At 43.3% G+C, this 27,421-nt stretch overlaps 1 protein-coding gene across 4 annotated transcripts in view; it reads right to left on the reverse strand.

Moving 5' to 3' along the window:
• Positions 1–27,421, reverse strand: part of LOC121576604 (FERM domain-containing protein 5) — a 112,167-nt gene that overhangs the window by 6,460 nt on the left and 78,286 nt on the right. For 2 of the 4 annotated variants that reach the window (XM_041889863.2, XM_041889860.2), the window contains exons 2-14: positions 24,249–24,353; positions 23,300–23,342; positions 22,936–22,956; positions 22,384–22,462; positions 16,388–16,485; positions 12,955–13,078; positions 9,756–9,843; positions 9,434–9,522; positions 8,685–8,748; positions 8,364–8,455; positions 7,207–7,281; positions 6,454–6,522; positions 6,206–6,312 (exon numbers count right to left, since the gene is read on the reverse strand). In XM_041889863.2, coding sequence (XP_041745797.1) covers positions 6,206–6,312; positions 6,454–6,522; positions 7,207–7,281; positions 8,364–8,455; positions 8,685–8,748; positions 9,434–9,522; positions 9,756–9,843; positions 12,955–13,078; positions 16,388–16,485; positions 22,384–22,462; positions 22,936–22,956; positions 23,300–23,342; positions 24,249–24,353 — 1,054 coding nt within the window. The remainder of the gene's footprint in view (positions 1–6,205; positions 6,313–6,453; positions 6,523–7,206; positions 7,282–8,363; positions 8,456–8,684; positions 8,749–9,433; positions 9,523–9,755; positions 9,844–12,954; positions 13,079–16,387; positions 16,486–22,383; positions 22,463–22,935; positions 22,957–23,299; positions 23,343–24,248; positions 24,354–27,421) is intronic. The other 2 variants (XM_041889861.2, XM_041889862.2) reach the window with 2 other exon arrangements.

Genomic DNA, 27,421 nt, shown 5'->3' on the forward strand with positions numbered 1-27,421 from the left:
CAGTCTTCCCAGCCTGGTGCAGGTCTACAATTTTGTTTCTGGTGTCCTTTGACAGCTCTTTGGTCTTGGCCATAGTGGAGTTTGAAGTGTGACTGTTTGAGGTTGTGGACAGGTGTCTTTTATACTGATAACAAGTTCAAACAGGTGCCATTAATACAGGTAACGAGTGGAGGACAGAGGAGCCTCTTAAAGAAGAAGTTACAGGTCTGTGAGAGCCAGAAATCTTGCTTGTTTTTAGGTGACCAAATACTTATTTTCCACCATAATTTGCAAATAAATTCATAAAAAATCCTACAATGTGATTTTCTGGAGAAAAAAAATCTCAATTTGTCTGTCATAGTTGACGTGTACCTATGATGAAAATTACAGGCCTCTCTCATCTTTTTAAGTGGGAGAACTTGCACAATTGGTGGCTGACTAAATACTTTTTTCCCCCACTGTATCTAGAGACTATCTAGTGTCTAGTGTTCACACTGGTACAGCAGGTATAGAGGAGTTCATAATCAGGGTGTAAAGAGGTCTGTTACAGGCAGCAGACACTCAGGCTCCAGTCAGACCAGTCTGAGAGGGGAAACCTTATCATAGATCCCCAGAGTCAGATGGGGTTTCCAGTACACATGACACTACAGTGCTAATGTCTAATAAGAGAGAGCTTCAATCCTGTGAGGGCATATCAGTGTGTTTATACAGTAACATAATGCAATCTGTTTGCTTAAATGATGGATCATATGAACACGAGTCTGGACTGGACCATTGATCTAGATCAGGGGTGTCAAACTCATTTTAGCTCAGGGGCCACATGGAGGAAAGTCTATTCCCAAGTGGGCCGGACCGGAAAAATCATGGTATATATAACTTAAAAACAACAACTTCAGATTGTTTTCTTTGTTTTAATACGATCAACATACAACATAAAGCTGGAGCCTGAGGACAGTGTGTCCAAAATAGTACAAGCACAACATCACTATTAATCATAAAACAAGTCAAGTTTATTTGAAAATTCTAAAGAAAAAGAACACACAAACACACAATGCCTCAGTGATTAACAGAACTGTTTCACAGATCACAGAACTATATCAGGGTGTCATTTCTCAGGCAGAAATGTAGATAAAAATAATGAAATCCTGTTCCCCAAACAAGTGCAAGAACCACAGAGTCAAGAATAGGTTAAATATACAAATAAAATAAAAACAATTAAAAACAATAGCACATCAACATAAAAACATATAAACATAAAGCTGGAGCCTGAGGACAGTGTCCAAAAGCACAACATCACTATTAATCATAAAACACCTCAAGTTATTTGAAAGTTCTGAGGACAAAGAACACACAAACACACAATGCCTCAGTGATTCACAGAAGTATATCACAGATCACAGAACTATATCAGGGTGTCATTTCTCAGGCAGAAATGTAGATAAAAATAATGAAATCCTGTTCCCCAAACAAGTGCAAGAACCACAGAGTCAAGAATAGGTTAAATATACAAATAAAATAAAATCAATTAAAAACAATAGCACATCAACATAAAAACATATAAACATAAATCTGAAAGCGTTGCTCAAACTCCCGTAACAGTCCCGTTATTTTATCTTTGAACCGCTTCATGTCTGCCACATGTTGGGTCGCGCACACATTTTTCAGACAGGGGAAGTGAGCTGCATCACCACCGGCAAGTTGCGTCTCCCACAATGACAGCTTCAACTTGAAAGAACGTATGCTGTCATAATACTGCGTGACAACTTTGTTGCGCCCTTGCAGCTGTTTGTTCAAGTTATTCAGGTGCTCTGTAACATCCACCATAAATGCAAGGTAATGCATCCATTCTGCGGAATGAAATTCTAACACTGGTTTGCCCTTTTCTTCCATGAACTGTTCAATTTCTTCTCGTAAATCAAAGAAACGCCTCAGCACAGCACCTCGGCTTAACCATCTTACCTCAGTGTGGTATGGCAGGCCATAGATGTGGTCTTTCTCTCTGAGAAGGCTGTCAAACTGACGGTGATTCAGGCTTCTGGATCGGATGAAATTAACAGTTTGGATGACCACCTTCATGACGTTATCCATCTTTAATGACTTGCAACACAAAGCCTCCTGGTGCAAAATACAGTGAAAAGTAAAAAAATCACGTCCTCCATTTGCAGATTGCACTTTCTCTCTGAACTTTGCCACAACGCCTGCTTTTTTCCCGATCATTGAGGGCGCACCATCTGTAGCCAGGCTGACAGCGCGGGACCAGTCCACTCCGACCCTGTCCAGCGCGCCGACGAGTGCGGTAAAAATATCAGTTGCTGTCGTTGTATCTGTCATCGGCACCAACTCCACGAACTCCTCGGTGACGGTCAATGTGTCATCAACTCCGCGGATGAAAATGGCCAGTTGTGCAACATCTGTAATGTCCGTGCTTTCATCAATTGCAACCGAAAACGCAATAAATGACTTTACTTTTTGCTTCAACTGGCTGTCCAAATCCACTGAAAGATCGGAAATCCTGTCTGCAACTGTGTTTCTTGTCAGGCTGATATTTGCAAAAGCCTGCCGCTTTTCAGGGCACACAATCTCTGCTGCCTTCATCATGCATGTTTTTACAAATTCACCCTCACTAAATGGTTTTGAAGCCACTGCGATTTCATTAGCAATGAGGTAGCTAGCTTTCACTGCAGCGTCACTGATGTCTCGGCTGTGAGTAAACACAGACTGCTGTTTCTTCAGACCCGCCAACAGTTCATTCACCTTCTCTCATCTCCGCTGTCCTTGAAAGTTGTCATATTTGTCGGCATGAAGACTCACATAGTGGCGGCACGAAGGTTATATTATTTCAGCACTGCAACATGCTCTGAACACACCAAACATACAGCTTTCCCATTCAATTCCGTGAATAAATAGGATGACCATTTTTCTTGGAACACTCTGCACTCTGCGTCCACTTTTCTCTTTTTGACAGAGACATATTGGGGCAATGAGGGTGCCAAAGCACATAATGTTAAAAGTAGAAGCCGTAATAAATATCGCGGGCAAAACAAAGTAGCTCATTGGCTGCACGTGCTTGACCTACTTGCTCTGCCCCGGTATAAACAGTTTGCTTGCTTAACACAATTGCTATTGCGCCATCCAGTGGACGCAATTGGAACAGCAGTTTATTTTATTGAAAAATTGCAGCGCATTTTTATACTTTACAATTATTATTATTAATTTTTTTTTTTTTTATCATCTCGCGGGCCGGATTAAACCCGTTTGCGGGCCTGATCGTTTGACACCCCTGATCTAGATGAAGGTCTGATGAGTGGGGAATGTCCAGTGACAGAGAGATAGATCAACAAACACATGCTCCATACTAATTAGCAGCTTGTTCATTAGTCCCATAGCACTCTGTGGCCTCCCAGGTCTAAACCTTGAAGGTCACGGTGGGTGTGCGTTTTATCTTTCAGTCAGAAGCTAATATAGGTCTGGGAAACTATGTACTGTATATGGACTCTTGATGGGCCTTCAACTCAAGGTACAGGACAATAATAACACACACTAAGTATTGCTAATTTCAACCTACTGTAATTCACAAAATGTGAAGAGAATAGGCCTATGCAATAACAGGGGGAGAATATCATAATCCACAAGATAGTAATACATATAAATATGAAATAAGATATGTGCAAAGATTAATAAACACCAATATAAAGCATTTGGTCATTCTCAAATAAGAAAACATTTTCAACAGCTCCATTTCAAGTAATGTCCCATGTCAATTGAATTCCCTGTGCTCTCATTTTCAACAGTCATGATTTCCTAAAGAACTATTAACACAGTATTGGTCTCTGGGGTAGCCTACAGGTAGCTTTAGGATGCATTAAAGGTTCCTAGCTCATCGGTGATCACATGCTTACCCTGGAAAAAGCAAAAGCAGCATTTCTCAATATGCAAACAAAATCTATATATTCTCTTTATACGAGCTAAAGGAGAGACGTCACTGCGGGTGAGAAAGAGTTGAGCTTGCGCTGACTGTTCCATTCCTCAGACAGCCACCGCAATATTACACCTTCATAGAGGCAGAGGGATTAACATATCATCTCCTGAAGATGAGGCGTATCTTAATGCTCATATGTGTCCTTTTCATCCATAGGTGAAAGAATCCTCCTCAAGGAATTACAAAATAGAGATTAAGCCAGCTCTGTTAAGCCATGCTGACTGCTGAGATTCTGTCAAAGCAAAAGCAGGATGCCTCTGTAGTGGGTGGCAGTGAGAGGCCATCTTTACTCATTGGTAATCTCCTTCAGTACATCATAGGATATGCTTGGTTGCAGGGCAGATTGCAAAATGCAACCTACAAACATTTGACTGCACAATATATCTTGCAAAGGACATAAAGTAAGTCAAAATCCTCCAAAGGCCAAAATATCGTTCAAAATATATTGAATTCAAAATCGAATCATAACTTCACAAATCAACAACAAACCAGGATCAGCTCATTAGTTTGTACCTCAACCATCACAACCAGAATAATGAGACCCATAAACTCAAGACTTCCTCTAAACCAACAAAAGTATAAATGAACCGACATCTCAAAGAGGTCAAGAAATAGACCCAAAGACACTCCATTCACAAAGGACCACCAAGGACCATTTGATTTAGAGGATTAGACATCAACAGCATCAAATGCATGGTGTCATTTCCATTCAGTCAACATTGATGTGGTGGGAGTGATTTAACACAAAGAGATCTGGTCACTGTGTAACACACTCCAGGATGGTGCTGATGAGGTTACCTGTCGGGGTGCTGGACTGGGGCCGGCCATCAGGCTGGCAGTCAGGCAGAGGGGTGCCAGGCAGGATGGGGGGAGGCAGAGGGGAGAGGCTGCCAGGCTCCTGCCCAGTCAGGGCAGGGTAGAGGGGCAGGACGCCCAGGGCCTTTCCCAGCATCCGCGGTCCCAGGCTCAGCACACGCACCTTCACATCTCGGTAGCAGTGGTTGATCATCCGCAGGTGGACGTTCACCCGGGTGGTGATGCGGATCAGACACTTTACCATGGTGGCAGCTTCTAGAGCTCAAAGCATGTGTGTCTTTGTACAGTCCTGGTGGTCCCTGTCCCAGCGCCCTGGTGGTCTCGCTATGTGGTAGTCTCGCTATGTGTGTTAAACCGATGGCTGCTGTCTTGGCTGGCAGTATGAGGGCTAGCGAAAGCGACTGTCCTGCTGTAGCAGTGTTCAGACGGCCAGCACTGGCCCTGTTCAGGCCCCACCCAGGGCAGTGACATACATGGAGAGAAAGGCCCTGGCTATTTTCAGCAGGGGTATTAATACTACTGTAAGACAGCCAGTCAGCACAGGCAGGGGGTGATGGGTGATGGGTGAGCACTTCTCAAAGCTCTCTGAGACATGCAGCACCAGACCCTCTCACTCATTGCAGCAGCCTAGAGCCAGGCCTGCGTATAGCCAGGTGTACATACTGGGAGGCAGGCAGGGACTCAGCTGTGACAAGGACAGGTAACAGTGACCTTCATTCATGCTGCTCCTGTTCACCCAAGCCCATGCTGCAGTGTCAGCCTGCAAGGTTAGCCTCAGGGACAGAGGCAGGTCAGATCACTGTGTGTGAGAGGAGGAGCAGGCCCACCTGCAGGCTCAGAGCCCAGGCCCCACCAGGCCCCAGGGTTCAGGCCCCAGAGCCCAGAGCCCAGGCCCCAGGGCAGGTGTACTGACTGATGGCTGCACCAGCTGCCCTTGTACAGGCACTGTACCCCTCTCTCTCACACACACCCCCAGCGCTGAGAGCTGGCACTGATATAGAGCAGCCTGAGTGACACACACACCTGCGACTTAGCCCTCCACTCCCACAAGCAGGGATATGGTCAAGCTCAGGTTACAGTGTGTGTATATGCGTGTGTGTTCTGGGGAGGGGGGGGGATAACAGGTTCCCAAATAGGAGCAAGGACCTGATCCATTTAAAACTCTTTGGATTTAACACCCTCCTCTCTGTTATTGCTCCATTGAATTATCCACAGATTACCTTTAAAACCACAGATCCAAACTAGAGCGTTGCAACACATTCCCACAACTATCTAGTCTACCGTACATGTTCATATAGCTACAGAAAACTGACAGAGCTGTGTCACTCCTGTCCACATTCCTGAAGGCTCTTATGGGACTGAGGGGATTGTTATTGAGTGCCAGTGTTGACTGAGGGGACTAGTGGGTCAGGGTTCAGGTCAAACTCTTACCCTCCATGATGGATATGTGGACGGCTCTCCGGCGGGTACGTGGAACACTGGTGAGGCGTGGGCCATGAGTGATGGACGGACAGCTTCTACTGGGAACCAGGCCAGCCCTGTGGAGACATACAACATGCACATGTACACACATATACACACACATACGGAGGCACACATGCACACACACACATCCCATATTTGTCCTCTGAGATGATACACTGCCCACATTGACATCGAGTGAATAGCATTGATCTTACCTGTGTATTTCTGGAGGCTCTCGTTTGATTTTGGCACTCTGCTCCATTACTTCTTTCGCTACTCGTCCACTACAATAGAGCACAATAATTGAGCTCAGACTTACACACACACACACACACACACACACACACACACACACACACACACACACAAACACACAAACACACAAACACACAAACACACCAGACCCCAGACTCCCAGGTGCCACACAGTACACTGACAGCAGTTCAGTGAGAAGTACAGTACATGGGAACTGAGATTAGATTAACCTGGTGAACCCAACTCTCTAACCCAATCACTGTCTCAAGACAATACAGCAATATCAAAAAAATTGCCAAATGTTGAAACACAAACTCAACCTTTCATCATAACACACTGGACTCACCTGTAATCATTTGAAACCATTTGAACGTTTAGATTTCCAGTTCATATTGTGGTGAAACACAATAACTATAAAACAGGTGAAACACAATAACTTGAAAAACTTGAAAAGGTTTCACATGCCCAGTTCTTTTCCCGCCCCTTGCCCTTTGGTGTTCACAGATATGAAAAGAATGAAATGGAACCTGAATGTTGGAACATTGTTCTCAAAGCAACTAAAACACTGTTCCCTTTCCTGTCCCCACTGTGTCCTCTAGCCTAGTGTATGAGGTGTCAGGCTCAGGTAAAGGTCCCCTCCTGAGGGAAAAGCTCTAAAGCACAGCTGTGGGCTCTCTGCAGTGCCCTCTACTCACTGTCATAATTTGCTATACCTGTAGCGGAAACGACTCCCCTTGAAGAACAGGTTGCTGCTGGACACTGTCCGCACCTGACTCGACTTCTCCAGCCTGATGAAGGGGGAAAAAGGGAAGAGGGAAGAAAGAAAAAGGAAAGAAAGAGAAGAGGGGTGAACTTTGGGAGCTGTTAATACTTTTTACCCTTTACGTTGTAAGGAGTCTGTGGACTGATCCTATTCTCCCTCCTACAGCATCACAGCCTATTCTCACTTTGCTGTTCTCACTTTTAGTACATACAATGGGCTTCTTTATTTCCAGCCTTCTTATATGCTATCTGGTTCTCTAAGCCCAGCTTGGACTGGAAACCAACACCCTGACTCTCATGTATTATGGCCTAGTGCCTAGTCCTCCTTGGAGATGTGTGCATGCAGTATACTATATGTAAGACATAATAGCTTAGTTATACTATATGTAAGACATAATAGCGTTATAACTATGGGAAAATTACATAAAAGATCATGGTGCCCTGAATGATAAATGTGTGTATGTGTGGTGTGTGCCTGATACAGTGGGATTTAGCACTCACAGACAGATGTCTTTCATTACAGCAGTATGAAACTCTGTGCCAATGAGCCAGGCGTCCGTGAAAATCCACCAGTCCCCATTGAGATCTATAGCCCTATAGCCGGAAATCACATCATACTAATTCGATTTCGCTGTGTGCTGTGAGCTGCCCTACGTTTTCCCTTTCCTCCCCCCTTTCCCCCTTCTCCCTCCACCTTCCTCTGTGTCCTTATATCACCTGAGCACTCTCTCAGCCCACACGCTCCTTAGCAACATTCCCTGTCACCCTCATCCATTACTAGACTCTCTCCAGTTATTGTGTTGATGTGCTGCAGGGGTTGGGGATCTTTTAACACCTCCCAGAGGGGGGTAGAGGACACACACAATCAGTCATGGCTGAGACGGAAGGAGCACTCATTTCTCTGGAGGAGCTGTGGAGTGTTCACTGTCTCACTCCATCACACACTCACTCACAATAGGTCACCGTTGCCACGCGTCTCATCCCCTCTCTGAGAAGGACACTTCAAGGTGGACACTTCAGGGTGAGAGGAGAGCACCCTTTGGACAGCTCTCACAGATGCACTGGAGTACAGTGTGTAGCTACGGCTTAGAGGAAGAACAACACTTACTTGTAGAAGGCTTGGTTCTCCACTCCACATTTCCACAGGTGCTTGCAGGCCTCAGGTGTTGGTGCAAAGTACGTCAAGATGATCTTTTTATCCTGCACATTAGAAATAAATGTGCAGGAAAATAAAACAAACTGACAGTTTATCTCAGAGTTTCAAGAGTCAAGAGTCATTACTGTAACTACTGCTGTTTATTGAACACACTGGTCTGTGGTATGCCTAGAACATGGTATCTCCAGGCCCTGTTGTCAGAGTCAAAGTATGTTGCTGCGCTGCTCTCTCTGCTTGACTCCCCCAACACACAACAATAATTAATACTCTCACCTCCTTCTGATTTGCATATATATGGAATATCTTTCCCTCGAACTTCAGTTTGGTCACCTCGTTCCTGCCCACAAGGAAAGGGGATAGTTACACACACATCCAGCTGCACTGAGAGGCTCTTTAAAAATTCATCACAACCACTAGCAGATCACACAAACAGCTCCATGTTTGGCTCACAGAACACATTTCTGATAATACCCCAGGCAAACTGGGGACATGGGATGGGTAAAACCAACAAAGCAGCCATAAATATTGTAACATTCACATTGTCTACTTGGCCAGAATTAGTAAGTATTACAGACATACTGTACTGAATTAGGTGGTGTGATTTCTATATCAGGAGTGAATATCTAACTCCTATTGAACTATTACAGACCCAATATAGTGGGTTACTGGCTTAATGAGAGGAGCTGTATGGAATAGTATGTTACAGCACTGATCCATGTATGTCTTTGAGGATTCTTACAGCCATTGCTGCATGCATGATCATTTCTGCATTGTGGTTGAAAACATGTTTTTCTCTTATGCATCCAATCTGTAAACAAGTTGATTTCAAACAGACAGGCTGTGGAATCATATGCCCAGAATGGTAGCGACTAGCTAAGATAATGAGACACCTGTAAGTACTGTATGCATTCTGGACCTCTTTTCAGGAGGAGAGAGGCAGATGGACACACTCTGTTGATTGTGACAGTATAACAAGCTGTGGTTTTTTGGTTTAGGGTTCGAGGAGAAATCATTCTACTCACCACTTGAGGAAATGAACCCTCTTATTTCCCTGAAGCACGACAAATCCAAACGGGGTGAAGGCAAGAAAGGCTGGATTTCCAGATACATCCTGTCAGAAACAGAATAAAGTGTTTTACATAATGGCACCATACAATACTCGATATACCTGTATCAAATACACACACGCACTGAACATACTACATAACTGTATATGCTGCTATTTGTTTTAGAAAGTTGTTATCCGTTCTACCACGAGAGACCTCAAAGCTCAAGTAGAGGGAAAAAAGGGTATTTAAATGAAAATGTATTAAACTGAAGCAGCAGTGTGTGAGAATTGGCCACCTTGCATGGATGAGGATCCACACCATATGTCTCCAGCATCTGGGCTTTCTGGAGGAAGTTCAGCTCTGATGTTTCAGGTGTCTGGCCACTGAGAGAGAGCATCAACAAATATGGCATCAATGTATGATTAAGATACTTAACATCAATACATCCAGGTCTATGAAAAGTAAAGGTAAAATGCGTGAATAATATTAACTGTGTCAAAACTCTTCCCCTTACACAGAGGATTGATCACCAGAATGAGCTAGCAGATGCTGAATAGATCACAGAGATCTGAATAGATGGCCAGACAGGCAGATACTGTGTCAACCATCCTAGATACCTTTACCCATTAACATTTAATCATGCACCAACCATTCAACATTCAATAGCAATGGAGTAACGTGAGTATCAGCCTGACCTCCAGCACAATCAATGGAAAAAACACATCAAGATATGCCCGTGACCCTTAAGCTTGAATTACTGATACACTCAAAAGATCCAAATAGGCACCTGCTTCAGCATTCCAAGGATATTTTCCATGATCACACGCCAGGCATGACGGATAGGTGTTTTGTTGGTGGTGAGACGTGAACAACCCACTAGAGTGCAGCAGAGGATCTTATCTATAATTATCTTACAGCTCCTATACCTATGAACCTCAGACTACACTCATTTGGGTGCAGTCACATCCTCCATGCTTTCCACAGTATAAAGTATGTTCTACCTAGAACGAAAATGGGTTCTTCAAAGGGTTATCCTATGGGGACAGCCGAAGAACCCATTTAGGTTCTAGAAAGCACCTTGTTTTCTAACTTTGTACAGACGTGGTCAAAAGTTTTGAGAATGACACAAATATTAATTTCCACAAAGTCTGCTGCCTCAGTTTTTATGATGGCAATTTGCATATACTCCAGAATGTTATGAAGAGTGATCAGATGAATTGCAATGAATTGCAAAGTCCCTCTTTGCCATGAAAATGAACTTAATCCCCAAAAAACATTTCCACTGCATTTCAGCCCTGGCACAAAAGGACCAGCTGACATCATGTCAGTGATTCTCTCGTTAACACAGGTGAGAGTGTTGATGAGGACAAGGCTGGAGATCACTCTGTCATGCTGATTGAGTTAGAATAAGAGACTGAAAGCTTTAAAAAGGTGGGTGGTGCTTGAAATCATTGTTCTTCCTCTGTTAACCATGGTTACCTGCAAGGAAACACATGCCGTCATCATTGCTTTGAACAAAAAGGGCTTCACAGGCAAGGATATTGCTGCTAGTAAGATTGCACCTAAATCAACCATTTATCGGATCATCAAGAACTTCAAGGAGAGAGGTTCAATTGTTGTGAAGATGGCTTCAGGGCGCCCAAGAAAGTCCAGCAAGCGCCAGGACCGTCTCCTAAAGTTGATTCAGCTGTGGAATCGAGGCACCACCGGTGCAGAGCTTGCTCAGGAATGGCAGCAGGCAGGTGTGAGTGCATCTGCACGCACAGTGAGGCGAAGACTTTTGGAGGATGGCCTGGTGTCAAGAAGGGCAGCGAGGAAGCCACTTCTCTCCAGGAAAAACATCAGGGACAGACTGATATTGTGCAAAAGGTACTGGGATTGGACTGCTGAGGACTGGGGTAAAGTCATTTTCTCTGATGAATCCCCTTTCCGATTGTTTGGGGCATCCGGAAAAAAGCTTGTCCGGAGAAGACAAGGTTAGCGCTACCATCAGTCCTGTGTCATGCCAACAGTAAAGCATCCTGAGACCATTCATGTGTGGGGTTGCTTCTCAGCCAAGGGAGTGGGCTCACTCACAATTTTGCCTAAGAACACGGCCATGAATAAAGAATGGTACCAACACATCCTCCGAGAGCAACTTCTCCCAACCATCCAAAAACAGTTTGGTGACGAACAATGCCTTTTCCAGCATGATGGAGCGCCTTGCCATAAGGCAAAAGTGATAACTAAGTGGCTTGGGGAACAAAACATCGACATTTTGTGTCCATGGCCAGGAAACTCCCCAGACCTTAATTCCATTGAGAACTTGTGGTCAATCCTCAAGAGGCAGGTGGACAAACAAAAACCCACAAATTCTGACAAACTCCAAGCATTGATTATGCAAGAACGGGCTGCCATCAGTCAGGATGTGGCCCAGAAGTTAATTGACAGCATGCCAGGGCGGATTGCAGAGGTATTGAAAAAGAAGGGTCAACACTGCAAATATTGACTCTTTGCATAAACTTAATGTAATTGTCAATAAAAGCCTTTGACACTTATGGAATGCTTGTAATTATACTTCAGTATACCATAGTAACATCTGACAAAAATATCTAAAAACACTGAAGCAGCAAACTTTGTGAAGACCAATACTTGTGTCATTCTCAAAACTTTTGACCACAACTGTAGACAAAGCACTCAGTAATGGCAACAAACAAAGAACCTTCAAATCACTTCTGAGCTAAAGTGAAAATGTCTGATCCATGTTTCAATGTAGTTTCATTTCTATAGAGCACATTATCTCATACTAATTATGATTTAAACAAAGGAGAAGCTCCTTGCGGGAGGATAAATAGCTCATCCATTATGGCTAAACCATTATCCATGCGGCCTCAATCACATGACCTTCAGAGTCCTGAGGGTGAGCGTGAAGGATCAGTGTGGTAAGTGTCCGTCACAACCTGTGTATCATCATGAAGAAACCCTCAGTGATGCTTAAACTGCTAACCTGCTGGCAGAGAAAGTGGTGTGTGTGCGTGTTTGTGTGTGTGTGTTGTGTGCACACACGACCCTATCCTACTTCATTAGGTGTAATGCATTGCACTCCCTTCCAGATCATTAGTACACTAATGACTGTACTAATGAAAGGTAGTACTAATTTGTGTGCTCAAGACAATTCCACCATCTCAACCCTGCTCTCTACAAAACCCTCAAATAACAGCGGGCCATTAGCCAGTCTACCTGGCTGTTTCTGCTAGTTTGATGAAACAAATGTTTGAGAAGAGGGTGAAGGAACTAGTCTCCAAGACGATAACAATTACAGCACTTTGGGATTTCTTTATGTCATGAATAGCGCTATAAAAGTTGAATAAATGATTTGTATTATTAATAAGCAGTCGCACAATACTTGTTAGTGCTTTGAGTTGTCTTATAGGCTGAATGTTGTGTGTATGCATGAACATGCATGCATGTGCGAGTGGTTGAGAGAGACCCAGGAACAGTTGATTGGTCCTTACATCAGTTCTGTCTTGTGTATATCTGAGATTCGTCTCTCCAGCTTCTCTGAATGTTTTGGAAAAAACTGGAATTTAGAGCTGTATCCTTCAGGATGTTTCCCAGGGTCATAGTCCCCAATCTCAGCTGGAACACAGAGATAGAAAAATGTTAATAAAATGATCTACCATTTCACAGCACCACACTCTAACCATACATGGTTACATACAGTATATACAGTAAGATGACTAATATTCACATCATTCCGTACAAGAAATCATAAAATCACATGTTTTTACAGAATCTCAGTTTGCAGTAATAAATACAGTGGCTTGCGAAAGTATTCACCCCCCTTGGCATTTTTCCTATTTGTTGCCTTACAACCTGGAATTAAAATTGATTTTTTTGGGGTTTGTATCATTTGATTTACACAACATGCCTAACACTTCGAAGATGCAAAATATTTTTTATTGTGAAACAAACAAGAAATAAGACAACAAAACAGAAAACTTGAGCGTGCATAACTATTCACCCCCCCTTTGACTAGGCCATTCCAATGTTTCCCCTTAAACCACTCGAGTGTTGCTTTAGCAGTATGCATAGGGTCATTGTCCTGCTGGAAAGTGAACCTCTGTCCCAGTCTCAAATCTCTGGAACACTGAAATAGGTTTCCCTAAAGAATTTCCCTGTATTTAGCACCATCCATCATTCCTTCAATTCTGACCAGTTTCCCAGTCCCTGCCAATGAAAAACATCCCCACAGCATGATGCTGCCACCACCATGCTTCACTGTGGGGATAGTGTTCTCGGGGTGATGAGAGGTGTTGGGTTTGCGCCAGACATAGCGTTTTCCTTGATGGCCAAAAAGCTCAATTTTAGTCTCATCTGACCAGTGGACCTTCTTCCATATGTTTGGGGAGTCTCCCACATGCATTTTGGCGAACACCAAACACATTTGATTATTTATTTCTTTAAAAAATTGGCTTTTTTTCTAGCCACACTTCCATAAAACCCAGCTCTGTGGAGTGTATGGCTTATAGTGGTCATATGGACAGATACTCCAATCTCTACTTTCAGAACAGGTGTATATATACTGAGATCATGTGACAGATCATGTGACACTTAGATTGCACACAGGTGGACTTTATTTAACTAATTATGTGACTTCTGAAGGTAATTGGAATCTTTGAAACAAGTTATTTTTTTCATTTCACTTCACCAATTTGGACTATTTTGTGTATGTCCATTACATGAAATCCAAATAAAAATCTATTTAAATTACAGGTTGTAATGCAACAAAATAGGAAAAACGCCAAGGGGTATGAATACTTTTGCAAGGCACTGTAACTTGCTATGAAGTGTGTCCTCGTAAACAAGAATTATTAGGGCTAAGGTGAGTATTGATACAGTTTTACACACACATTACTGGCACCCTGGCCGAGGTGTTGTCAGCAGAGCTCTTAATGACGACATTTTAAACTGGCCCAGGGTTGCAGTTGTTTATTTGTGACTTCATGCCACACTGAAGTCCCTCATGAGGCTCTGACAATTATTTCCCCCAGTGAGAGAGGACGAGGAGGTGACCAGGCAGCACATCTTTAATTCAGCAGCAGCCCCTCCTCCTGAACAGAGCGGTGCATGCCAAGGGACCTGCCTTCTCCTAATACTGTACTTTCTGCGGCCTTTGGCTCGCTCGCCGTACCCCTCAAACATACAGCCTGCCTGTTTTTGGAGGGTCTACTGTTTGTGAGCTCCATGCTTACGTGAGAGTGCTGTTCATTGACTACATCTCAGCATTCAACATCATTGTCCCCTCCAAGCTTGACACTAAGCTCAAGGCTCTGGGTATGAACACCCCCCTCTGCAAATGAATCCAGGACTTCCTGACAGGTAGACCCGAGGTAGTGAGGTTAGGCAACAACACCTCCGCCACGCTGACCCTCAATATGGGGACCCCCCAGGGGTGTGTGCTCAGCCCCCTCCTGTACTCCCTGTACACCCACGACTGCGTGGCCGTGCATGACTCCAACACCATCATTAAGTTTACCGATGACACACCGGTGGTGGGCCTGATGTTGACTGCAATGAAACAGCCTACAGGGACGAGGTTAGAGTCCTGGCAGAGTGGTGCCAGGAAAACAGCCTCTCCCTCAATGTCAGCAAAACAAAGGAGCTGATCGTGGACTACAGGAAACAGGGGGGGGGGTTAGTAAATAAATAATTAAGCCAATTTGTGTATTGCTGATTCATCAATAAGGTTAGGGTTCTTGCAGGTACAGTTGCACCATCGAGAGCATCTTGACCGGCTGCATCACCACCTGGTATGGCAACTACACCGCCCTCAACCAGAAGGCTCTACAGAGGGTGGTGCGGACAGCCCAATACATCACTGGGGGCGAGTTCCCTGCCCTGCAGGACATCTACTCCAGACGGTGTCTGTGGAAGTCCCGAAAGATCATCAAGGACTCCAGTCACCCGAGCCACAGACTGTTCACTCGGTTACCATCTGGCAAGCGGTATCAGAGCATTGGGTCTCGGACCAACAGGCTCAGAGACAGCTACTACCACCAGGCCATTAGACTGCTGAACAGCTAACCCTAGCTGTCTCCCTGCACAGACCTGCACCTTAGAGACTATTTGCACCTTAGTGATGATTTCCACTAACTACCCACACATCCAACCCTTACACACAAACGTACACACAAACACACACACACACACAAGCACCCATACACACTCAGAACACACACACACACACACACACACATACACACACACAGTCAAAGCTGCTGTTCTATTATATACTATGTATTCCACTGCGTGACCAACTTTATATTTGTAAATACAGTGTAATACAGTCCATTATTACTATGCATACTACCTCTCCTATTACTTCTATTACTTGTTATTTTTGACGTGACAATTTGTATTGTCATAATTGCTATAGAATGATGTACTGCATTGTTGAGGGAGCTAGCACATAAGCATTTCACTGCACCTTTTATACCTGCTGTAAACTGTGTATGTGACGAATACAATTTGATTTGATTTTAAACAGCTAACGATAGTGCTGATAGCAAGATGCCTGATAATCAGAAGACCTTATAACCTAGCATGACATCCACGTTTCAAAGCATTGATCTTACTTATCAGCCGTCCCGTCTTTCTTTGTCAGCTATGGATTTACAGTGTAAATTAGTATGGAGGTGCACGTGTTGTCTGCATGAAATTCTAATTTCATGCTTTTTATCATACAGAAGAGATCAGTCAATACGGAGGTAAGAAACCCTCAGGGCATTTAATCTGCATTACAAACTGATTACACAACATCCTTATAAGAAATCCAGGTATTTTTTTCCCGGCTGGTATTTATCTCTATGATGGGGAATACAGTTTGAAAATACAGTCCAGAGAGTGGGGCAGGCAAATCCAGCCTGTCAGGTCCTGTCACTGTACCTTGCAGGATGAAGGCAGCCAGCATGGCAGCATCCGATGTCTTACACAGGAGGCGGCCGTGGTACAGATCTCTCTTGATCTGCAGGAAGACTAAATATCTGTGACCAGAACAGAGAGGGGGAAGAAGGTCAGAGGTCATGAAACTCAGTCACCTGTCTACTTTAATGAGATTCCTCAATATTACAGACACTTATTTTTAGATCTACTGCAAAACAATTCAATGGCAAGACATCACCACTGACAAACTCAAAAGAATGTTGATTTTCAGATTCCCTTTGGGTGCTTTGAATAAAAATAAAAAAAAGATTTTGCACAAAATGTGCTTTCTGTTTCAGGGGAAAGGATGTTTAAATGAGTTTTGGGGACAGGGTTTGGTATGGGAGGTCCTGAGGCAAACTGCTGCTATTATCGACTGACTGTGTTTCTGTTCAAGCATCCAGATTAGAACCCAGATGGGACCAGGGCCTCCCAGAACACAGCAGCACTGTCTGCCAGATACACCAGCTACACTGGCTGCAGACTGAGACTAACACCTGGAACAATGCAGGTGTTAGCAATGGTTTCTGTACAGGTTTGTCCATTTAAAGATTCTGAAAGTGAATGTATCGTGAAAAAAACGGTTCAATGGACCATTTGGAGAGACGACCAAATGGACCCCAGATTCCCCTGACACCAACTTCCCACAACCAACACCTAAATGAGCCCAGGAGAACCCATGTGAATGCGAGAAGATACGTATGCTCGGCTGTAACTTTGTAATATAGACCAGTTCCACAACAGTTAATAGCATATCACTTAAGGAGCCATATATGACAAAAAAGCAACTTCCCATTCTCTCTCTGGGTGACACCAGTAAATGACCAATGCTGTATCCTGCCAATTTTCTGCCCTACATTTATTTTGTCTTTTCATCTGCCTTTCACATCTCTGCTGTCGGTAGATTTGTTGAAGGACAGCCGTGAATTGAAATTAATATTTTACCCATCCCTATCCTCTTCCCTCATTGTGTGGTCTAACCATTGTGCTATATATTGTACAGTATCCTTTCAGTATTTGATTAATAAGGAAACAACATTGAACTAGACTTGTCATTGATTATTATCATTTACCCTCCTTTCACCCTTCATCTCCCTGGTCTCCAACTAGATGAGGTGGTCTATCCCTCTCTACCACTCTCTCTATCACTCTTTTCCTCAGCCACTCCTTCTCTCCTCCCTCTCCCACTCCATCAGAACCTGTCACCCAAACAAAATCCGCACAATTCATTATCTGCACTCTGCATTCTATGTTCATTTCATCACACCTAAGTTAATGAATCGCTAGACAGTAATGAATATGAGATGTCAAACACCTCATATAAACAGGCTAGGTGTGTGTGCCTCCTTTCAACACATACACACATTGTAATAGACATAAGCAAACACACATGTACCAATACACAGACACAAGAAACACACTCATACTCAATTGCACACGTACAGTGCATTCGGAAAGTATTCAGACCCCTTCATTTTTTCCACATTTTGTTACGTTATAGCCTTATTCTAAAATGGATTAAATATAACATTTTCCTCATCAATCTACACACAATACCCCATGAGGACAAAGCGAAAACATGTTTTTTTTTCATCACATTTATTACAAATGAAAAACAGAAATACCTTATTTACATAAGTATTCAGACCCTTTACTATGCGACTCGAAATTGAGCTCAGGTGCATCCTGTTTTCATTGATCATCTTTGAGATGTTTCTACAACTTGATTGGAGTCCACCTGTGGTAAATTCAATTGATTGTACATGATTTGGAAAGGCACACACCTGTCTATATAAGTTCCCACAGTTGGCAGTGCATGTCAGAACAAAAACCAAGCCATGAGGTCGACGGAATTGTCCGTAGAACTCCGAGACAGGATTGTGTCGAGGCACAGATCTGGGGAAGGGTACCAAAACAAGTTCCAGTATTGAAGGTCCTTAAGAACACAGTGGCCTCCATCATTCTTAAATGGAAGAAGATTGGAACCACCAAGACTCTTCCTAGAGCTAGCTGCCCGGCCAAACTGAGCAATCCGGGGAGAAGGGCCTTGGTCAGGGAGGTGCATACTGTGTCTATAATAAGTATATAGGTTATAGGTTGAGAGCTTTTGTGAAAGAGCACAGTTAGGAAGATATGGCATATAGAAGCAAACCGGATAGACATCATGAAAATGATCGGAGAGGTTGGGGGTACAGGAAGTTTATGAGTAAAAACAAACAAAATAGAATTATTGTAAAATTGACTGTGTCCATAAAATGTATATAGTATGTATAAGCTGGAAGTAGAGGCCTAAGCATTGTTGTTCACTAGTTTACTCCAATTAGGGAAGGGGTGGTGGGGTTGGAAAGTAATAAAGGGAAATATATATATTTTTTAAGGATATGTACAGTGGGGAGAACAAGTATTTGATACACTGCCGATTTTGCAGGTTTTCCTACTTACAAAGCATGTAGAGGTCTGTAATGTAAATCACATTGTATGATTTTTAGGTAATTCATTTGCATTTTATTGCATGACATAAGTATTTGATCACCTACCAACCAGTAAGAATTCCGGCTCTCACAGACCTGTTCGTTTTTCTTTAAGAAGCCCTCCTGTTCTCCACTCATTACATGTATTAAATGCACCTGTTTGAACTCGTTACCTGTATAAAAGACACCTGTCCACACACTCAATCAAACAGACTCCAACCTCTCCACAATGGGCTACAGGACAATAGGCAAGCAGCTTGGTGAGAAGGCAACAACTGTTGGCGCAATTATTAGAAAATGGAAGAAGTTCAAGATGACGGTCAATCACCCTCGGTCTGGGGCTCCATGCAAGATCTCACCTCGTGGGGCATCAATGATCATGAGGAAGGTGAGGGATCAGCCCAGAACTACACGGCAGTACCTGGTCAATGACCTGAAGAGAGTTGGGACCACAGTCTCAATAAAACCATTAGTAATACACTACGCCATCATGGATTAAAATCCTGCAGCGCACGCAAGGTCCCCCTGCTCAAGCCAGCGCATGTCCAGGACCGTCTGAAGTTTGCCAATGACCATCTGGATGATCCAGAAAAGGAGGTATGGGAGAAGGTCATGTGGTCTGATGAGACAAAAATAGAGCTTTTTGGTCTAAACTCCACACGCCGTGTTTGGAGGAAGAAGAAGGATGAGTACAACCCCAAGAACACCATCCCAACCATGAAGCATGGAGGTGGAAACATCATTCTTTGGGGATGCTTTTCTGCAAAGGGGACAGGACGACTGCACCGTATTGAGGGGAGGATGGATGGGGCCATGTATTGCGAGATCTTGGCCAACAACCTCCTTCCCTCAGTAAGAGCATTGAAGATGGGTCGTGGCTGGGTCTTCCAGCATGACAACGACCCGAAACACACAGCCAGGGCAACTAAGGAGTGGCTCCGTAAGAAGCATCTCAAGGTCCTGGAGTGGCCTAGCCAGTCTTCAGACCTGAACCCAATAGAAAATCTTTGGAGGGAGCTGAAAGTCCGTATTGCCCAGCGACAGCCCCGAAACCTGGAGGATCTGGAGAAGGTCTGTATGGAGGAGTGGGCCAAAATCCCTGATGCAGTGTGTGCAAACCTGGTCAAGACCTACAGGAAACGTATGATCTCTGTAATTGCAAACAAAGGTTTCTGTACCAAATATTAAGTTCTGCTTTTCTGATGTATCAAATACTTATGTCATGCAATAAATTGCAAATTAATTACTTAAAAATAATACAATGTGATTTTCTGGATTTTTAGATTCCGTCTCTCACGGTTGAAGTGTACCTATGATAAAAATTACAGACCTCTAAATGCTTTGTAAGTAGGAAAACCTGCAAAATCGGCAGTGTATCAAATACTTGTTCTCCCCACTGTATATGATCTCTGTAATTGCAAAAAAAGGTTTCTGTACCAAATATTAAGTTCTGCTTTTCTGATGTATCAAATACTTATGTCATGCAATAAAATGCATATTAATTACTTAAAAATCATACAATGTGATTTTCTGGATTTTTGTTTTAGATTCCGTCTCTCACCGTTGAAGTGTACCTATGATAAAAATGACAGACCTCTACATGCTTTGTAAGTAGGAAAACCTGCAAAATCGGCAGTGTATCAAATACTTGTTCTCCCCACTGTATATGTATTTATATGTATGTATGTATGTGTATATGTATGTATATGTATATGTATATATATATATATATATATTTGCGGGGGAAAAAAAGAACCCGATGGTCACTCTGACAGAGCTCTAGAGTTCCTCTCTGGAGATGGGAGAACCTTCCAGAAGGACAATCATCTATGCAGCACTCCACCAATCAGGCTTTTATGGTAGAGTGGCCATACGGAAGCCACTCCTCAGTAAAAGGCACATGACAGCCCGCTTGGAGTTTGTCAAAAGGCACCTAAAGGACACTCAGACCATGAGAAACAAGATTCTCTGGTCTGATGAAACCAAGATTCAACTCTTTGGCCTGAATGCCAAGCGTCACGTATGGAGGAAACCTGGCACCATCCTTACAGTGAAGCATGGTGGTGGCAGCCTCATGCTGTGGGAATGTTTTTCAGCGGCAGGGACTGGGAGACTAGTCAGGATCGAGGGAAAGATGAACAGAGAAAAGCACAGAGGGATCCTTGATGACAACCTGCTCCAGAGCGCTCAGGACCTCAGACTGGGGCGAAGGTTCACCTTCCAACAGGACAACGACCCTAAGCACACAGCCAAGACAACGCAGGAGTGACTTTGGGACAAGTCTCTGAATGTCCTTGAGTGGCCCAGCCAGAGCCTGGACTTGATCCTGATAGAACATCTCTGGAGAGACCTGAAAATAGCTGTGCAGTGATGCTCCCCAACCAACCCGACAAAGATTGAGAGGATCTGCAGAGAACAATGGGAGAAACTCCCCAAATACAGGTGTGCCAAGCTTGTAGCATCATACCCAAGAAGACTCAAGACTGTAATCGCTGCCAAAGGTGCTTCAACAAAGTACTGAGTAAAGGGTCTGAATACTTATGTAAATTTGATTTTTCTGTTTTTATTTTTGATACATTTGTAAAAATTTCCCAAAACCTGTTTTTGCTTTATCGTTATAGGGTATTGTGTGTAGATTGATGAGGAAAAATGTTTTTTAATCAATTTTAGAATAAGGCTTTAATGTTACAAAATGTGGAAAAAGTGAAGGGGTACTTTCCAAATGCACTGTACTTGCTTATTTGATGTTATCATCAGGTGGTAGAGATCAGAACATATCAGAGGGTGTTTAAAGGCCCTATTGAGGGCACAGAGAGGCTTTTCTGGGTGACCTCATTGCAGACTGCATAGGGGATGAGGGAGTCAGGCGAAGAACAGTGCAAAAATGATTCCAATCTGAGCTAGCTGGGGGCTAATCATGTATCATTTAGAGGAGTCTGCTAGCAGTCACTGACCCTCAGTCCTCCTCCTTCCCTACCTTCCCTCAACAGCCAGCCAGTCAGCCAGTCAGCCATCCAGAGAGACCAACGCAGAGCACAGGCCAGCTACACAGCCTCCCAATTTAGCAGACATTTCTGAGAACAGGCTCTCCCGCCAGCTTATTTAGGAAGGCTTTTTACATACATCTCAACTTTACTTCAAACAGCACCGTCTCTTTTTAATATTTATCGCACTATTTTAGACACAAAATGCTCAGACTTTTTTAATTATGGAGGCCCTTCAATAATGTCTAGAAAAACTAAAAATACTGTCTGTGCATTCAGCACGCAAACATTTCTGGAGAAAAAGAAAAGTGTGAGAGAAGGTGGTAAACAACAGAGGTTGCTTTGAAACTGATTTTGAAAAGTCAAAAGTTATTAAAATCTTTGATACACAAAGCCATGGCTGCTTTACCTGACTTCTTCTTTATACTAGAGGAGCCCAGAGTTGTCGCTGGGGGAGTGGTTGTTGGCATTTCTTTACTTTGCTGAGTATCACACAAAGTCCTACCTGGTTATTTCCTCTTTGAGAGCAGCGGGATCAGGAGGGTAAAATTTGACTCTGAGACACATGGTGAACGGAGGCTGGGCTGGGGGACAAAGGCTTGAGTCAGCAATGGAGAACGAAATAGTCAGGAACATTTCATGGTCAGAGTTCAAATGATTAACTGAAAAAATGCTCTAAAAGCACCACCTTGCAAAAGTGTTCTAACATAGTGCTAACATGAATTGATGAAACCATTTCAGTTAACATATTAGCATTTCAAATGGCTACTCAATTTAAACAGCACCCATGAATTAACCAATCTTTGAAGGTGGCACTGAAAAATGATTACCATAAATGAAAATGAGTTTCGATCTTTACTTCATATCATAGCACAGTATACAATAGATTAGGTTAATGGAATCTCACTTAAGCTCTGTATCCACAACTAGCAAGACACAGTTGATGATGAGTTGCAAAGACAAGAGAGTGGGTGAGAGACCTTAGTGTGGATTATCTTCTGCTAGGATTTATGTGAGTTTTTTTGAGGGACAGTTCATCTTTTCTGTCCATACTCACAGTCAAATGGAGAATCTTGATCTGTTGAAATCATAATACAGTAACTTCCTACCATCTGTATTCAAATGCACAATCATTACATTTACATTTTAGCAGACACTCTTATCCAGAGCAATGTACAGGAGCAATTAGGGTTAAGTGCCTTGCTCAAGGGCTCAACGACAGATTTTTCACCTAGTTGGCTCAGGGATTCAAACCAGCAACCTTTTGGTTACTGGCCGAACGCTCTTAACCACTTGGCTACCTGCCGCCCATTAGTCAGATTACATGATGTGTCATTAGAGACCCCATGCTGATGAAAACTATAATTGCTCAATTAGCAGAATTATCATAGTGTGAACAGGAAGACACTCAAAATACTTACATTTCATCTGCTTGGCAATACACTTTGTGACCTCCAACCAATGCTGCATCAACAACAAAAAAGACACATGATCAAAGTGTGACAAAAGTGAAACGTCTGAAAATCCTGCTTCTACTGCCTTAATTACAGCTGAGCTGAGCTGTTACTCCTGACACCACGCTCATATCACTCTACAAAGCTAGCAGGTTAAATGCAATAGACAGGAATGACCGTTCATCTAAAGACGTGTGAAAGCCTGTGTCATGTCATGTCAGCTTTGGATCTAAAACACACCAACATCATTCATGCTATCAAGTCCTGATTTGTTTCATTAAATCAACATCATGCTGAAGCAAATTGAACAGTAAAGGCCCATACAGATAACCTCTCTGTCTATAAATGACAGTAATGGATGTTCTATCAGATGATACTACACCAGTATGCCTGGGCCTGGCCAGACAGACAGACACACACACTGTGGCAGTACTCTCTAGGCTCAGTGCTGAAGGTAACTCTGGTTCTGCCAGTATATCAGGCCCTGATTCATCCCCCTGTCCTTCTGGGAACATTAACTCCATCAAGCCCCTCTCTTCACCACCTCATCACCACAACAACAACCACTGAAATAGCCCTGAGTGGCAGCATTGGAAATGCAGGATCAGCAGGACCTGTGTCTTGTCTCTGTGGCTAAAAGACACAATCTGAGCACATGTAAATTCTTCATGAATCAAGCAGTGCCGCTACAAGCTCTCTCTGAGAGAGAGTAATACCCTTCAGTGCTCTGCTGCTGCTGCTGATGGAATGAGTGTCACTCTGAAATGATGTGTTATGAAAGAAAGTAAATAACATGAATCTTCAATCTGGCCCTGTATCTCTTTGAACCGTCACCTTTACTGCAGTATGCTTCATCCAGCACAGGGACACACACACACGCACGCACGCACGCACGCAGGCACTCACACACACACACCCGCTGCTTGTCTGGGTCCACATATCTGATGCCAAAGTAGTCCTTCTCCAGTAGGTTCAGGTGGTGGCAGATCAGGTCGAACAGATACTGTCCTTTAGCATCCCGCTGCAAGACAAGGAGAAAACAATAACATGAGGAACTGACAGCGAACACAAGAAAAGAGCACAACAAATTTCTGTAAGCAGGCAATTTTGAGGAAATACCCCCACTTAAAGGACATAAGTGGGCCATCCCAGGAACTCAACAACTCCATCAGGACATGAGGGTGAACCTCTGCCAAAGTTTGAGTGTGAGACTAAGGGGAAGAGGGAGGTAATTACTGATAGAAAAATGCGCTTCATATTTCCCAGAACCTGTGGAGACATCTAGGATTCATCCAATATTGATGATAGCCACCACAGCCATCTGCTGAGTCTGGGCCAGAAGCCCTCCATAGCTGAGGAACAATGAGAGAGTGGATTAAGTGTGCTGAGATCTGGCTGGGTTAGACTGATGGACTGGCCCAGTGTGGTGACCCTCCCTTGCTTGCGTATGGGCATGCTGCCCTCAGAGCAGCAGTCTGGCACACCACACAGTGGCACAGAGGACTGGGCACAGTGGGCACACTCCTCCACTGACTCTCTACTGCACATCTGATGCCCCCGTCAGTCTCCTATATTCTCCACAGCCAAAGGTGCGATTCCTATGGACTAACTCAGCCTCCCTATGGAGTCCAGACCCTCTACACTGAGTTTAATGCAAATGTTTTTTCTCCCTAAAATTACTGTACCTCTAGGCCTGTACATTTAGAGAGACAAATGGTGTGTTACAGCACCTCTGCGTGATATTCTAAAGTTTAATGAAGGTTAACCAAGTATCACACAGTATAAGTATGATGATTGGTCAAACTCATAATACACTATATACAGTATACTATGCTGAGAAGAATTGCATATGATAGATGGCAAACAGAAGGGATTTAAAGGCATTAATTAAGGTCCCGGGTTTAAACTAAGCTAACATATGGAACTGTTTTAAGATGGTCATACCAAGGATCATTTTAGCTATTTGATTTAGAATGTTAGGACTGCTGTAAGTATCCCCCCAAAATACTTAATGCTATTAGCCCATAGAAACGCATTGAATAACATATTCATACATGGCAAAACAGACAGTAAAAAAATAAATCTAAAGGAAGTATGCTTTGACGTGTCTGTCCTTGTGGTCCTCTGTAGCTCAGCTGGTAGAGCACGGCGCTTGTAACGCCAAGGTAGTGGGTTCGATCACCGGGACCACCCATACACAAAAAATGTGTATGCGCGCATGACTGTAAGTCACTTTGGATAAAAGCGTCTGCTAAATGTCATATTATTATTATATGGTTTTTGCGACTGCACTTGAAGAAACTTTCAAAGTTCTTGAAATGTTCCGTATTGACTGACCTTCATGTCTTAAAGTAATGATGGACTGTCGTTTCTCTTTGCTTATTTGAGCTGCTCTTGCCATAATATGGACTTGGTCTTTTACTAAATAGGGCTGTATCTTCTGTATACCACCCCTACCTTGTCACAACACAACTGACTGGCTCAAATGCAGTAAGAAGGAAATAAATTCCTCAAATTAACATTTAATAAGGCACACCTGTTAATTGAAATGCATTCCAGGTGACTACCTCATGAAGCTGGTTGAGAGAATGCCAAGAGTGTGCAAAGCTGTCATCAAGGCAAAGGGCAGCTACTTTGAAGAATCTCAAATATAAAATATATTTTGATTTGTTTAACACCTTTCTGGTTATTATATGATTCCATATGTGTTATTTCATAGTTTTGATGTCTTCACTATTATTCTACAATGTAGAAAACAGTAAAAATAAAGAAAAACCCTGGAATGAGTAGGTGTGTCCAAACTTTTGACTGGTACTGCACTTCCATACATTCTTTTAACTGGTACCGGGCTACCTTAAGATGAATCTTGTGAGGCAACATGTACGTGTTCGTGAGAGTCTCACCTTTCGATTATGGGGTCATATTAGTGTGTAGCCCAAATTGTTTGGACGCCTCAGATAGAAGTTTGCAGATAGGCGGTACCTACTTCAGACAAGTCCCGTGACGCTTCTGGGGGTCGTAGAGAAAAACGTAGAACACCATCGTGCTCGTGAGAGCCTCATCTTTCCATAGAGGGGTCATATTAGCATTAGTTCATAGCCAAAACCGTTCGGGTAGTCACTCAAACCAACATGTTTTCCATAATAATATCCACCCTCTCTGAATTATTCCAGAAAGATACGTTATTTGGATTTCCAGCAAACATTGCACACTACCATAATAAGTTGTTTTCCCTCTGGTGGAGCTTAAGGCATTTGTAAGGGCTGCTGGTATTAGCATAAGCACACACCAGGGATGATTACAGCTCATTGGAACAGGGTGGTGATCCATCCAGCAGGCAAGGCAACTAATACACATCTCTACCTACAACCTGGGAGTTATATACTGCAGACTCAGTCAGGCTGTCAGCTTAACACTGTGTCTGTTAGTCAGCTAACTAGAATAATGGCAGTGGTTCTGTGATAAGCATATGTACTGAAACTGGGTGGACTAGAATTCTGACACACTGGAACCCCTCACAGATTACTGTGCAACATCAGGAAACTACAGTCTAAATTATTACAATTATTACAATATCATGAATCAGTACCAATGTAAAAAGTCATCTTCAAAGCAATGCTATAACAGAAAAGAAATGCAATCAATAAATGTGAATGATCTGTTTATCACTCAGTGCCATTGCATTGACATATTAAGAGGATTGCATCTCCCAGTCTTACTAATAACTGTGATGTGGATGAGGAGGTGATACATCAGTGCCAGGGAGAGAACAGAGTTTAATGGTGGAGCTGATCGCTCCACTGTCCTCCCTCTCCTTCTCCCTCCCCATGCCAGGGACAAACAGGCCTCACGTGCCACCTCACACCCTCCCCACTGGCTCACTTGGGGCCGTTTAATGGAGCTTTGTAATGGGGTCAGTCAACACACATGCTCCTCACAATCAAACTCATATAAACTCATAAGTCTTCACGCAAACTTTTAAAGGAACACGCTTCAAGGTCAAGCATATCATGTGTCAGATGAATCTGTCACACTGCTATTGATAACATGTCAGCCAATGAGGACTGTTTAGTGACCTTGGAGGGGATG

This window comes from Coregonus clupeaformis, chromosome 11 (genome assembly GCF_020615455.1).
Source record: "Coregonus clupeaformis isolate EN_2021a chromosome 11, ASM2061545v1, whole genome shotgun sequence".
NCBI lineage: Eukaryota > Metazoa > Chordata > Actinopteri > Salmoniformes > Salmonidae > Coregonus > Coregonus clupeaformis.